This window comes from Bison bison, unplaced genomic scaffold (assembly GCF_000754665.1).
Source record: "Bison bison bison isolate TAMUID 2011002044 unplaced genomic scaffold, Bison_UMD1.0 scf7180017864198, whole genome shotgun sequence".
Classification (NCBI taxonomy): domain Eukaryota; kingdom Metazoa; phylum Chordata; class Mammalia; order Artiodactyla; family Bovidae; genus Bison; species Bison bison.
Genome location: NW_011494770.1, coordinates 2,474,255 through 2,490,313, shown reverse-complemented (window position 1 = coordinate 2,490,313; position 16,059 = coordinate 2,474,255). Strand labels below are relative to the sequence as shown.

The following is a 16,059-nucleotide window of genomic DNA, read 5'->3' as shown; positions in this document are numbered from 1 at the left end:
TGGTGGGTGTTATAAAAATGTAGGACTCTGGCTTAGTAAAAGCACACCTACTCCACATGGCCCTGTTTTCACAATTAAGCAAGTAACTGGTATGTATTTTCAAGATGAAATGTTTGCGATCTGTTTCTCCGGACCACACTAGTTTAGGTAGAGACAAGAGTGAGGATTCATTACTTCTTTGTGCCCTCCTTGGGCACCTCTGTAATTACGTCCCCTCCAGCCTTTCCCACCTGCCTACCCAGCAAGCCTGGGCTTGCCTGCATCCCTGGATAAAAAGCAGTTTAAGCTGAAGGGAAAGACCCTTACTAATGTGAAAGTGCTTTATGAACTGTAACGTGCAAAGCAAATATTAGCTGTGAGATTGTTAGGTTGCTTATGTCTTGCTTAGCAACTTAGAATATGTTGAAATGTCGTTTCTCCCCCAACTTGTAGCTCTTTCAGGAAAGAGTTGCTCTTATAAGTCACTGGTTTGATCTCTGGACTAACAAGCAACGTCAAGAATTCTTATTCACGATTTTTTTACGATGCACTAAATCACAACTAAGGTAAATGTAGCCTAGTGATGTAATTATCTTAAAGAAAATATTATACAATGATCATATAACCTTAAAGAGTTTCTCTTTTCCCTAAAGAAAAACAACACAATTGATATTTTAAGGTTTATAAACAATCTTTTCTAGTGCTGCTTCCTCTTTGAGGATGAAATGGATACTTAGGGAACTTGAACACCTTCATACCATAGTGGGATATTTGGTTTTTGCAAAAAACTTTTGCAAAAACTTATAAATAGCTTCAGCCAGTGAATCTTTAACAATCTCTTATTATATTAAGTTCTCCTTGAAACTATCAGATAAGGTATTTCAAGTAGGTGCTCCAAAATATTTGTTACATGAGTAGATGGATCTAAAAAATACCTGAGAAGTGACAGTGGCAGCCACATTTAGAAATATAGGCAGGACTTGTACAGCAGTGATTACCGATGACTGATAAGTCTTGGTTTTTAATTGTTTCCCTTACATCCTATTATATCTGTAATTTATTTTAAAATACTCCAGCACGGCTGGTGTGATATGTGAAAGTGTTCACTGCAATTACACCCAGGGGCAGCTAGTGTTCTAATCAAGAGTTAGTACTCTTGGGTTGGTTAGCTAGCCACTATATTGAAAAGGTTAAAATGCCTTAGTTATTACCAGATACATTGCTAAGTAACATATCAAATATCAGACATTAGTTTTTCTCAGAGCAACTTGTGGCATAGCTTGCCAGATGAATGCTAGAAATGGCCTGTCTTTGGTGAAATTAAAGGTATTCAGGTATGTGAACTGACCAAGATATTCTAGAGCGCCCTCTGGCACGCCTGGACCTGGTTGAAGAATCCAGCCAGGCTTATAAGGATGGATTCATCTCCCAAAATATGGCCTTGTCTGCCTGTGGAATCTCTGAAAGCCTTAGGGCAACAACAAGGGTAGTGATAGAATCCTGTTTCTGGAACACTGTTATTTCTCAGTTGAGTGAACCTTTCACCCAAGGGTCAGAGAGCTGGGATTTCATCAAGCCCACAGAGGCGGCTACATGAAGTGGTGAGGTTGGGAGGACAGGCAAACCTTTGAAATTCTTAGGTAGTTACCAGAAAGTACCTAAGAGTTGTGCAAGACCAAGCTGGCTAATTTTAGTTTATAGCATCTGCTTCTCACTCTTTCTAACCCTTCTGCCTGCCCCATTTCTTTCAATCAACCATTTCTTCTCTTCTGCCTATTAACTCACCTTCTCCACTGTCAGCTTTCTGTGCATCCTGGGCCCGAAATGGATTATCCCTGAAAGAGTCACTGGAGGGAGACAGCCATCTTCTCCCATTAACAGACTGTGTTGAAAGAGGCTGCAAAGACAGGTCACAATAAAGAGGATCTTCAGTCAATGCTTAAAAATCATGGGTAAGGGACATTCTTATGGTAGTCATTGGCTAGGTTTCCTTTGGCTCCAGCTTTGCAGCTTTCAAGATAAGAAAATAATAGACCAAACCCTTATATCCATAATTGCTTTGTGAGCCATCGTGTTCTAGCCTCATGCATCACAAAGTGAGCAATTTTAGTTGTAACCACTGGAGGTCATTAGTGATCTTGTAGTATATTTTGAGGCTCATTAACATTAGGCTTGACATTTTTTCTCTGGAAACTTCATCCATTGTCTGGTACCTGAATTCTTCTTTCTCTAGGACAGGGATATAGAACTAACAGGTTCATTGAAATTTCTCTGCTTTGTTGGACAGCAGTTTCTGCAGAGCTGTGTGTATTTCATAGTCCCGTGAAGCTGTTATTACATGCTCTGGGCTAGTGACTTCAGGGGAAGTTGTATATCAATTTCTAGTCTCTGGGTTTGGCATCTTGAAACCAGAATCTTTAATTTGCAGTGGTGGTTTTTGTTGGTGAGCATCAGTCAGTTCATTCCCCACAGTCTGGATGAAGTCTCTCTTACACTACTTCCTCCCATCTTTTTTGGTCAGTCATTTCTTCTCTCTTCCAGACAGCTGCAGATACCATGTGCGGATGGTCTAATCTAATTTGAGCTATGCTTGATTTTAAGTAAATCTAAAAGCCCAACTCATTTTCATTTTTAGCCTAAAGTTAATGCAATAAATTTTAAAGCATCATTATTGAAATGTAATCCACATACATAAAACTCATCCATTAGAAGGGCACAATTCAGTGGATTTCATACATTCCCCGAGTTGGGCAACCATCAGCACAATCTAAGTTTAGAACATATCCATCAACCACAAAAGAAACCCCCTTTCTATTAGGAATCACTCTCCATTCTAAACCCCCTCCAATTCCAGCCAATTCCAATTCCTCCAATTTCATATGCAACCACTAATTTCTTTTCTTTCTCTATAAATTTGCCTATTCTAAACTTTTCATATGAATGGATTCATACAATATGTGGCCTTTTATGACTGCCTACTTTCATAAATTATAATGTTCTCAAGGTTTACCTATTTTATAGCATTTATCAGTACTTTCATTTTTATCATGAAATAATACTCCATAATATGGATATGCCATATTTTATTTATTCACCAGTTGATGGAATTTGGGTTGTTTCCACATTTTGACTGCTGTAAACAATGCTGCTGTAAATATCACTTTATAAGTTCTTCTCTATGGATGCTTATTTCTTTTAGGTGTATAGCTAAAAATGGAATTGCTGAGTCAAATGGTAACACTGGAATCAACTTTTAACTATTGCTTCTTCTGAATTTTGTTTACTCCTCTAGTCTCTATTCTCTCGTAACTATGAATAAGCTTGTGACTAAATGAGAGAATTTAGTGTTATTTGAATGCCTGAATATTTTGTATGTAAGCTCAGTTATTTTTGTGTAATACCTTGTTTTCAAGACAGAGAAGCCAAAGTTTGAGATGCTTTGTTTTATAATTTCTGAATAACTTTGTTTTAATTCAGGCAGTTATAAAACTTAAATAGGCTATTGCAGTATTGGCCAGAAATATGTTGTCACAGTTTTTATTAAAAGTTTATTCTTAATCTCTATGAGATGTATTCACATATCTAATATTTTTCTGTCCTAATAAATATTCCATGTTGTTAAGAGTTTAGAATTTTTCTTATAATATTAAAGACATTTTTCAAAGGTTCACCTTCTTAAACCTTCCCTCTGTCACGTTTTCCCTCTCATCTCAACTTAAATGTCATCTCTGCTGGGAAGAGATGTCCTCTTTGTGCTCAACTTTCACCTCCATGATTTTTACAAACCTCTATCATGGCATTTTCCCCAACTTCCCATACATTATGCTTATCTGGCCACATGTCTGATGATTCCCAGTGGTGGTGTCCCCCTGCCTCTTGCCTAGGCTGACCTTTCCTGTGACTCCTTGAAGGAAACTTGGCTCTTTGTGTCTGTCATGCTTGGAGAAACCTATGAGACTTTTGAATCTGTCTCCTAGTCACACTGGTAGGACCGGTTTCAAATTGCTTCTGTTCAGCCAAAGGTAATACCTCCTACAAAGACCTTTCATTCTGGGGTTGGAGCTGTTCAAGCTTGTAGCTTTTCCTGGTGGGTGGGGCAACATTCATGATTCATGTAACTGCATTCCCAAGACTTGAGAGTCACTTGGACAGCAAGGAGATCAGGCCAGTCAATTCTAAAGGAAATTAACCCTGAATATTCATTGGAAGGACTGATGCTGAAGCTGAAGCTCCAATACTTTGGTCATCTGATGTGAAGAGTTGACTCACTGGAAAAGACTCTGTTACTGGGAAAGATTGAGGACAAGAGGGGAAGGGGGCGACAGAAGAGAGATAGTTGGATGGTATTACCGACTCAATGAACGAGTTTGAGCAAATTCCAGGAGATAGTGAAGGACAGGGAAGCCTGGTGTGCTGCAGTTCATGGGGTCACAAAGAGTCAGACATGACTTAGCTACTGAACAACGACATTCCCAAGACATGGATGGAGTGTGTGTGTGTGTGTGTGTGTGTGTAGGGAGAGGGAGATCACAACCAAATAAAGATTAGCTCTTGTCACTCATCTCCATCATCACCTGGAAATGGGGCTGGAGGGCAGAAAAATGTACCAACCCATGTATAGATAAGAAGGAACATCCCCTCTTACTCTCATCTCAGAACACCGCACCGCCCCCCGCCCCCGCCCCCGCCCAAGGAGTTCCTTGAAGGACTCAGTTTAGGTTGTTTGTTTCAATTGTAATCTCTGAGGAAATTTAGTGCATAAACTTTTTCAAAGACAACATACTTCTAGATTATCCTTAAATACAGAACAGCTATATCATGCTGAATTACTGCCGTCCATTTGAAAGGAGGATATTTCTGTGTGGAGGTGGTGGAGAGGAGGCAGGAGTATTCAGAGATACATTGTTTTCTAAATATCCAAGACAGGTCTAGAAATGTGGGTCATTCTGCTTCTTCCCTCTCATCAGCCTCATATTCTGGATATACGGGGTTGGCCAAAAGTTCATTTGGGTCTTCTAAAAAACCCCAAACAAACTTTTTGGCCAACTCAATATTTCTACCCTTTCACATAGATCAAATGGTTATGGACAGCCACAGGAAATATCAGTATTTGTTTTGGGGGTGGCTTTTAGGGGTGGATGAAACAAAGAAAGAAAATCCTGAAGTTTAAAAGGAAAGGAGAATATGAGCTATACAGTCCATGGAATTCTCCAAGCCAGAATACTGGAGTGGGTAGCTGTTCCCTCTCCAGGGGAATCTTCCCAACCCAGGAATCAAACCCAGGTCTTCTGTACTGCAGGCAGATTCTTTACCAGCTGAGCCACCAGGGAAGGCCAAGAATACTAGAGTAGTAGCCCATCCCTTCTCCAGGGAATCTTCCTAACCCAGGAATCGAACTGGGGTCTCCTGCATGGCAGGTGGATTTTTTTTAACCAGCTGAGCTACCAGGGAATCCCTCAAGAAAGAAAATCCTGAAGTTTAAAAGGAAAGGAGAAACCTAAACCCAAAGCTTTTTTACCGGATAGAGGTGGGGACAGAGTAAGAGTGTGTGGTAGAAAGTCACTGGCTTACATTAGGCAAAGCCCTGCACTTGAAGTCCTCACTTCCTGTTTCTCCTTTTGTAATGTTTCACTTCTCTTTACAGCGTGTAGCTCCACCTGCCATTCTTTATACACAGTAGTACTTGCTTGTTTATTTACTGTCTGCCTATTCCATTAGAAGGTAACTCGATGAGTGCAGGGACTTATTCTGGTATCTCTTTCCATCCCTAGTACTTAAAACATCAGGTTCATAGTAGCCACTCAACAAATACTTGTTTGAATGAATGGAAATGTGTTAGATGCTCCTATTACAATGATAATAAAAAGATAATCAGGAAAAAAAAAACTTTCCTTTGGTAATTCTTTAGGAGGAAGGACTTTTTTTCAAGATATTATAAGTTCTAGAATATAGGATATTATTAATACTTTGCTTCATTGAAGACTTTTCATTTTTAATCAATTCAAGACTTCTATAAAGCGATTCCAGAAGGAATTATGCATAGTAATAATACCTAAGGGTATTACATATTGCTGGAGAAGGGTATGGCAACCCACTTCAGTATTCTTGCCTGGAGAATTCCATGGACAGATAAGCCTGGCTGGCTACAGTTCATGGGATCACACAGAGTCAGATATGACTGAGTGACTAACACACATTACATATTGCACACCTCCAGAGGGTGCTGTTTCACTCTGTCATCTGTGTGAATGGCACCTGCTAAACTTGTTTACTGTACAGCTTTCCAAATGTAGCAGCCCTGATAATACTCCAGTCATTTATAAAGTACATGATATTAGCTTCCAGATTTACCAAGTATCATTTACCCCTTGCATAGGAAGAGTCAAATCCACAGATAATTTACTGGAAAATGGAGACAAGGTTTTAGGAGACTATTTTTCTCTATCCTGTATTTAAGAATCTCTTTAAGAAATTTTCAGGAGGGTTGTGGCAGAGTCAGAGTAGAAGTGGGGCTTCCCTGGTGGTTCAGTGGTAAAGAATGCCTGCCAATGCAGGAGACATGGGTTCAATTCCAGGAAGATCCCACATGTGGCAGAGCAACTAATCCCATACACCACAACTATTGACCCTGTGCTGTAGAGCGTGGGAGCTGCGACTACTGAGCTCACGTGTGGCAACTTCTGAAGCCCACAAAACACCCTAGAGCGTTTTCTTGCTCCACAGCAAGAGAAGCCACTGAAATGAGAAGCCCAAGCATCGGAACTAGAGTAGGTCCCACTTGCCACAACTAGAGAAAAACCCACACAGCAACAAAGATCCAGCACAGCTAAAAATAAATAAATTTTTCTAAAGAGTAGAAGTGGCTGCCTATAAGACTTAAATGGCTAAAAATCTTAGAAGCAGAAGGAGGATGCTCTTATTACATACATAATAAATGTTCAGTGAACACCTGTAATCTTTCTTCCTGCCTTCTCTGTGTCATGATCAGAAGGCTTTCAAGTGCAAATAATAGAAATGGAATTCAAACAAGACAAAGAAGAAAAGGAAATTTAATGACCTAAGATTTGACACAGCCTGTCAAGTTATAGGCTGTGCTAGATCCTGAGATTCAAGCAATGTTACCATGGCTCTTTCTCTCTCTCTTCTCCCAGCTCTGCTTCCCTTGTGTGCTGCATAAAACTATAAAGATAAGCACAAGACCTTTATGAAGGAAATTAGAAATCTGTATTAAAGAACAGTAGGAAAAAACGTGGGAAAATAGATAGATATGCTATATTTAAAGATACCAGTTCTCTCCACATAAATCTTTCAATTCAAGTCAATCCCAGTACAAATCCCCAAAGAGCATTTTCTTATGAACTTTGAGAAACTAATTCTAAAGCTAATCTGGAAAAGAGAAGGGACTATTACAGCTATGAAAAATTTAAGGGTAAAGAAAAAAATTAGTGAGTTGTACTGCCAGATATTAAAACCGCTTTTATCCATTTACGAAATATCTCCATGTAATAACTCAAGTGTAAAGGGAAAAAGGACTGAGATAAGTGCTCTGAAGGGGAGGAAAAAAATAGGCAGCTATAAAGTTTGGGTAGATAAGGCATTTGGGCAGCTGGATGGAGATCCTTCCTCTTCTTGCATCAATTCCTGTTTAAAGGGCTAGAAACTGTCCATCACACACCCTCCCACCCACACCATTCCCCACTTCCTCTTCATCTTCCTAAAAGCCCTTCCCCCTCCTAGTTATCCTGTGCTTCAGGGGTGGTGGGTCACCCCGACACCCAAAGAGTAAGTCACAGTTGGACAGAATCATGGCCATTCCCTCCTCCTTGAGGTGTCTGGTTTAGGAAAGGGCATGCAGATCTTGGCTCTGCTGAAGGAAACACAAAAGAGTGGCTACTAGAGTTTCTGGGAGAATTTTCTTCACTCTCAAAGTGACCTAAAAAGGAACTTGAGGAAAGGACATGCCTTCATCTGCCCTATAGCCTGTGGTCTCTGTTGTGTGCAAAGCTCTGCTCACAGTAGTCAGTCATTTGGGAACAACTTGAGAACAAGCTTGAGGAACACAGCAAACTACTAAGCAGGCAAAGTGAAAATACAGAAAATCTTGACCCTTGCCTACTTTGAGTTCTTGAATTCACCAACTCTGGAGCTGCCCTGATTTTCCTTCTCTAAGAAAAGAGAAGGGAAGATAAACAGGTTTTAAGGTGGTCTATAACAGTCCATTTATCTGCTTGTCACTGTCTTGTCATATCAACTTTCCAGGATCTAGCAGAGAACCAGATAGATTTGGAAAAACAAAAAGCACCTCGTTGTCAAACTGATGTCCTTTACACAGTAGGAGAGAGCCTGTCAGACCTTCCTGTAGAGTTTAAGTATTTAATTCAGGGCTTCAAACAGGATTTTACATTCTTCTAAGTACATCATGCATGTATTCAACACTTTGTACCTGATTGGCATCACCATCAACATCTGCTAGACTGCCTCTTCTACCAACAGGAAGTCTAGTTCACCAACAATGAGGAGGGTGACCCCATTAGAGTCACTTGGAATTTGTTAAAAATGAACTGTGAGCCTCACCTATAGACATTTTGGCTCAACATACCTGGGGTGGGGCTGGGAAGCTGTTTTTACTAAGTTCCCAAGATGATTTGATTTATAGTCAAGTGTATAACATAAGGCCTGGGATCAAACCAGTCAATCCTAAAGGAAATCAGTCCTGAATATTCATTGGAAGGACTGATGCTGAAGCTGAAGCTCCAATAGTTCAGCCACCTGATGTGAAGAGCCAATTCACTGGAAAAGACCCTGATGCTGGGAAAGATTGACGGAAGGAGGAGAAGTGGACGACAGAATGAGATGGTTGGATGGCATCATTGACTCGATGGACTGAGTTTGAGCAAGCTCCAGGAGGTGGTAGTCGAGAGGGAAGCCTGGCGTGCTGCAGTCCATGAGGTCGCAAAGTGTCAGACACAACTGAGCAACTGAACTGAACTGGGTGACCTGAAGACCCCAAGGCTTCTTCCACCTCTTTATCTATTCCTTCTTGGAGGCAGAGATACAGACCATGAGTGTCCTGTCTTTCCTATTATCAATTAACAAAGCAAAAGTTCAGTTTCTGTAGGTTTTTCATCTTTCATATCTGATACTTTTTAGCAGTTTTAGAATATTTCACTGTAAGTAACTTTCAACTTGACACAAATAATAAAAGAAATATTTTACTCTCATGTAATTGGAAAACTCAGACGTAGGTTTGGCTGCAGTTGAAGCTTGATCCAGAGGTTTAGTAATAAAACCAATGATGTGTTTTTTCTGCCCCACTGCTCTACCTTTAATGGTCACGGCTTCAACTGTTATGGTTCCTCAGTTGTGTCCAGAAGAGAAAAATTCTTATTTTGGTTTCACTCTGATTGGATTAGTTTGGGCCCATGCCCATTTCTGCCAGTGGCTGGCTGTGGCCTTGGGATTGACCCACATGAATTTAATTAGCCTTGACCATGTAATTTTTGGACTCAGCTTCTGTAGAACTATATGGACCACCAAATAGGAATTGAGGTTATTTTATCGAAAGAAGAGGAAATAAATGATAGATGCCAGAAGCGAAAGTGAAGTGAAAGTGTTAGTTGCTCAGCTGTGTCCAACTCTTTGCAAGCCCATGGACTGTAGCCCCCTAGAGTGTTCTGTCCATGGGATTCTCCAGGCAAAGAATACTGGAGTGGGTTGCCATTCCCTTCTCCAGGGGGTCTTCCCGAACCAAGGATTGAACCTGGGTCTACTCACATTGCAGGCAGATTCTTTACCATCCAAGTCAGCAGACAAAGTCTATTCATCGAACATTCAATGAATCTTTACCAAGGGTCTACTGTATAACAAGCATAGTTCTGGGTACATGAGATTCGACACTAAACAGAGTGTAAAAGACTCCTACCCTCTGAAGTGCATATTTTAGTGGACTAAAACTTGTCCTAAAATGGGAAAAGAAGAATGTCCATAAGTCTCACTGGATATTTGATAATACAAAATAGCACCCCTGGAAATATTTGGGAGTATTCTGCATATCTTAGAAGCTAGAGCACTGTGGTAAACTGGATAAATGTCTCAAAATATGTCCAGGCCCTAATCCCTGAAACCTAGAAATGTTATCTTGTATGGAAAAAGGACTTCACAGATGTTATTAAGGATTTATGATGGGGAGATTATCCTGCATTATTGGGGCTCAACATAATCTCAGTGGTCCTTGTAATGGGTTCAAGAGACATCATAATCAGAAGAGAATATGATGTGATGATGGAAGAGATGAAGCGATTTGAACATCTCATGCTGCTGGCTTTGAAGGTAGAGAAAGAGAATATGAGTCAAGGAAAACAGGCAGCAACTAGAACCTGAAAAAGACAAGGAAACAAATCTCCCCTTAGAGTTTCCAGAAATAAACCAGTCCTGCCAAAACCTTGTCTGTAGCCCAGTGAACCTGATTTCAGACTTGTGATCTCAGAACTCCGAGAGGATACATGTACTGCTTTAAGCCACCAAGTTAGTGGTAATTTGTTACAATGAAAAGGAAATTAATACAAGCAGTGATTTTTGTCTTCCTTGTTTTTCAACTTTTTTTCTCATCCTTTATTCTAATTTAAACATATTTATTTACCCCCTGCTAAGCTACAAGCACCATTCAGGTGCTGGGGACAGAGCAGCCAACAAGACTGCTGCTATGCCTTTTTAATTTTTTTATGGGGCTTCTAGTCCTGTAGAAGAGAAAGACTTTAAATGGTGAATGAGTCAAAAAAAAAGGACTAAAATATTTGAGGGTTAGCTAGAAAAGAAACACAAAAATAGTGCTTAGCTTACACTATAGTGCAATTCAAGTGTAAAGGATACAGGTTTTGGCAAAGAATATGAGATGGAATTAAGTATGAGAGGGAATTAAGTAGGCAGGGCTCAGTGAGCAAACAGTAGCCTCACAAGGGGAAGTGTTTGGGGAACAGAAACGGTCAGCCTATTGGGAAGGTGAGAGGATTCTGGCAGTACCCCAGAAATATCACCCCCCAAACCCACTTTATATGCTCACCTATATGTCACAAAACTAGCTTTTTACAAGCCATGTGACTTTGATCTGCCATTTTGGTTCCAGAGAAAGTTTTGTGCTCCTGCCTCAGAACCTTATTTTGCTTCATTGGTCACAAGTCATATAATAATAAGAATCACACAAGGAAAGTCATCCTGCACTCACATAGTGATATCAAGTCCAAGTACATGTTATCCTTTATTTTCCATAACTCTCGGCAGGTTTGGTCAACCCAATCAATATCAAGGAAATAGCTACGGTTGTGCTAAGTGACACAGGAAAAGTAACTGGGATCTCACCTAGTACAGGGGCTCAGGGAAGCCTTCCTTGGGGATTTGACACTTCAGCTGGAATCTGAAGGATGTTTAGAGATAGACAAGCCAAGACTTGGAAAATGAGTGTTCCATTTGGAGGGGACCACTTGTGTGAAAGCCATGGGCCTTCTCTCTCTATTCAATAGTTCCATAAAATCAGGCCTTTGTAGATGCATTAGAAACTGTGAATAAGCAAAAAGAGGAAAATACCATAATCACCCATAATTGCACCACTTAAAATGTGACCTTCTACTTTTTATGCTTTTATGTATCCATTTAACTATTTATGAATTTGCATATACAAATTATTTAAAAATCTTTTAAAAATCTTCAGTCAGCCTCCTTATTGCTGTACCCACACCTAGGTTTGCTCTTTTTGCTACTGGAGACCTCAGCACATGGTTCTCCATTTTCTGTCCACCCCAGACCCAGTGGTTATTCTGTGTGACACTCGCCTCCATGTGAAAACCCACCTAGCACAGACCTTACCACCTCATCAAGTGTGTATGAAGCTGCTAGATAAGACATGGAGACGCTACCTAAACCACTAGAAGGCAAGGAGCTCTGCCAAGTCCGCTCAGCCCTCTCCAGACCACCTCTCCAACCTGCTTTCTCAGCTGCTTCATCATGATTGTGGCAGCTTATTTCTACTTCTTATCAGAAATTTTAGAACAGAGAATTAGATTCAAGTTCCATATTACTAAGGCTGGTTATTTTTGCAAAGCACACATTGTGCATTGAACAGCACACTGCGAGGCATTATCATGAATTATTTAAATGAAGCTATCCCTGTCACAGCAAATGAGCAAAGCACATTTTGTTCATTGTCTCCTCACATGTTGTTATTTCTCTTCACTGATTTCTTACTTTGCGACATTAACTAAAATGCAATGAGCCACAGTGTCGTTACTACAAACCACCCTATTTCTCTGCTCCTCATGCACTGATTCTTTTTTTAATGTGACTGAAGCATTTTCTTTCCTTCATGCTTAAGATTCATTATACTTGAATGTTTCCTTGTAACAGCGAAGACTAGGAACAAATATAAAACATGTGTAATTAAGGTTTACTTTAAAAAGCAACTCAGACTTGATTCTCCTTTACTTGACTGGGATAGAACAGTAGTTGCTAACGTGGCTGGGAACAAAGACTCCGAAGATACTGAGACCTGTCTTTGAAAAGGAGGCTGAAAACTCCTGTTTTGCATTTATTTTATTGATCTATTTTAGAATTCCAAATGAGAGCAAATTGTCTCTCAAGGGCCCGTGGAATGATTGTGAAGCCTACCTCAGACAGTGAGGAGTTAAGGTCATGAATCCACTGGGATTAACTGTGCTTGTTGTTGTCACAAGTCTCATTCAGTTTGAATGTTAATCACTGTCACTACTGAGAAGATCCCTATGAGACACTTCTGTCTGTGGATACTCTGTGCTGCCAGGAGGTACAGAACTCCATCTTTTGCCCTCCTGCTTACCCCCAATCCCCATCCTTTCCAGACTGCAGGTTCATTTTAAACCATTCTGTTCTATCTCCAGTTATGATAAAGCTGCATGGACAAGGATCAAGAAAAAGCAGTGACATAAAGTCAGGGGAGTAGAACACACAAAAATAATAGGCAATCATTAAACCTTGGAACTAAAGCAAATAGTTGCTTCTTAAAAAACAAAAACAAAACAACTTTTTACATAAATTTGACTTACAGAGAAAAGGTGCAAAGCTAATGCAAGTAGTTTCTTTAAACTTTTCACCTGGATTGCTTGTTAACATTTTACCATTTTTTCTTTATTATTCTGATTATTTGAGAGTGAGTTGTAGACGTAATGCCCCACTAACCCTAAGCAGTTCAGTATGTTTCCTAAAAATCAAGTGTACTCTGCTGAAAAATCACAGTACGTCCTCCAATGTCAGGAAATTATCATCAATTCAACACTAGTGTCCAACGCACAGATGCCATTCAGTTCTCCTGATTGGTCCAACAATGTCTTTTACAATCATCCTTTCCTTCTCAGTCCAAAATCCAACCAAGGCCATTGGTTGTATTTAGTTTTCAAGCCTGTATATCCACCTTCAATATGGCAAAATTCATGTTTTTCCTTTCTTTTCTTACTTGGCACTTGAAGAGCATAGAGCTGCTACTTTGTTGAATGACCTTCAGTTTGTGGTTGACTGATATTTCCTCAAGATTACTTTGAGGTCATACATTCTTGGCAGGAATAACACAGACTTGATGCTGTGTTCTTCTCAGTGGATCATACTGGGGGTATAGTATATCAGGTTATCCCACTGTTAATGATCTTGACTTTACCACTTGGTTAAGATGGTTAATTATAAAGTATTTTGTATTTATTAATAATTTAAAAGTATTTGAGTGATTAGTTTTAAATTAATTAAAAAGTATTTATGCAAGTATTTTTTTCTCATCAAAGTTTTACCCACTAGTCTTCAGCATATGTTGTTGATTCTAATCTGAAGTACTTATTACTGTGATAGCTGATTTTCTCATTTCTTAATTTCTTCTATATGTACGAAATGGTGTTCTATTGCAAGGTAGAACATTTCTTTCTCCCAGGACTTGACAGGAGGCTCCAGTTAAGCCATAAGTTTGTTATTTCGTGGTCAAAACTGTCTCTGGGTCTAATGGATATTTAACAATCTGTTGGTGAGGGTAACTAAGGTCTTTTTTTTGTCCCTCACTGGAGGTGCCATTTTCATTTTGCATTGAAACTTTCTGAGGCTTGGCCCGCTCTATGGACATTTAGGTCAGAGAAGACCCACTGAAGAATGAAATCTGCTCAGAGTCATCACTGTTCTTTCAGTGAGTTAATCTGTGTCCATTAGGACTCAGTAATAGGGCAGCAGCAGCCACTTAGTGAGAAAAAGTCTTGAAGTCCCAGTGGCATTAGGTAAATGAGTTCTGGTAGGTTCTTATACCAAAGTTTTCAATTAGCTGTAAGATTAGTCACAAAATGTCAGTGATTCTGCAGAGTTTGGAGGAAATCAGGGAGTTTAATTTACTGATAACTGGATTGCTTAATTTACTGATAACTGGATTGCTACCTGGAGGCTTGGAACTGTAGCAGATGTTTATTGCTAATATATAAAGAGAACAATCAGGTATTAAGTGTCTTTTTTTGTGTGTGTAATTGTTAGCTGCAGGGCCAGCAGAACATCCTTCATGGACCATGAAATGTTTTTTGGCCTAAGAGGGCCTCTAAGATGATCACTTTAGTAGGGCCTTGGACTTTGTATTCCTTCAAGATCTATCTGTGCTTAGGTGGCATGCATGTAAGAAGTTTTCTTGAAGGGTATTGTATTTTAGAAGTTTTCTTTGTGGATGTCATATTAAGAAGTTATTGTTGAATGTATTAACATATGATATAGTTTATGCTTAACTTTTCTTTTTTAGTGATAAACACTGAAATATTTATGGATGAAATTATATAATGTCTTGGATTTGCTTTAATATAATATGGGGATGATTGAGGAAGATGAATAGGATATGGCAGAAACCAGGTTGGGTACAGGATGAAATTATTTAAATTAATTACTGGAGTCATAATAGTGGTACAAATATTAATGTAAGATAAAGACATTTTCAAATAAAAGGAAACTGACAAAATTTGTTGTCAGAAGACCTTCAATAAAGAAATGCTAAAGGAAGTTCTCAGGCTAAGGAAATTGATACCAGATGGAAACTTGGATTTAAAAGCAGGAATGAAGAGCACAGGAAGTGATAAATGTGGGAGAAAATATAAAATTTTAAAGTTATTATAAAGATATATGACTAAAGCAAAACAATGTATTGTGGGGTTTATAACATAAATAGATGCAGTAGAGATGACAACAAATGCACAAAGGATAGTGAGAATTGTATCGTTGCACTGGTCTTTAATTTTACATAAATATTAGCTCTATGTAGACTATGAAAAGTTAAAGATGCATATCATACTTCCTGGAAACAGCTTTAAAAAGTAGTGCCAAGATACCCTAAAAAACAAATAAAGGAATTAGAATGGAATACAAAAATGTTTATTAATTCAAATCAAGGCAAGAGAAGAGGAATAAAGTTTCATAAAACAGATGGGACAACCAAACAACAAATAACAAAATTGAGATTTGGGTTCAACTATCACCAATCAATCCTAAAGGAAATCATCTCTGAAAATTCATTGGAAGGACTGATGTGCAAGCTGAAGCTCCAATACTTTGGCCACCTGATGTGAAGAGCTGACTCATTGGAAAAGACCCTGATGTTGGGAAAGGTTGAAAGACAAAGGAGAAGGGGGGCGGCAGAGGATAAGATGATTAGATAGCATGACTAACTCAATGGACATGAATTTGAGCAAACTCCGGGAGATAGTGAAGGATAAGGAAGCCTGGTGTGCTGCAGTCCATGGGGTTTCAAAGAGTCAGACATGACTTAGCAACTGAACAACACAGCAACAATAACAATAATTCCCTAGAGAAGGAAATGACAACCCACTATAATATTCTTGCCTGGAAAATCCCATGGACAGAGGAACTTGGTGGGCTACACTCCATGGAGTCACAAAAGAGTTGGACATGACTTAGCAACAGAGCATATAACAATAATTAAATTAAATATAAGCAGACTAAACCATCAAATAAAGACAATGTTTGTCAAGTGAACAAAAAGATAATCTCACTGTATATTGACTACAAGGAACACTTTTAAATATGACCTTTTTT

The 16,059-nt window shown here is 39.2% G+C and overlaps 1 protein-coding gene across 1 annotated transcript in view; it reads left to right on the top strand.

Moving 5' to 3' along the window:
* The window catches only part of ECT2L (epithelial cell transforming 2 like), a 74,236-nt gene that overhangs the window by 12,783 nt on the left and 45,394 nt on the right, over nucleotides 1-16,059 (top strand). The window contains exon 3 of the mRNA XM_010844219.1: nucleotides 433-545. Coding sequence (XP_010842521.1) covers nucleotides 433-545 — 113 coding nt within the window. The remainder of the gene's footprint in view (nucleotides 1-432; nucleotides 546-16,059) is intronic.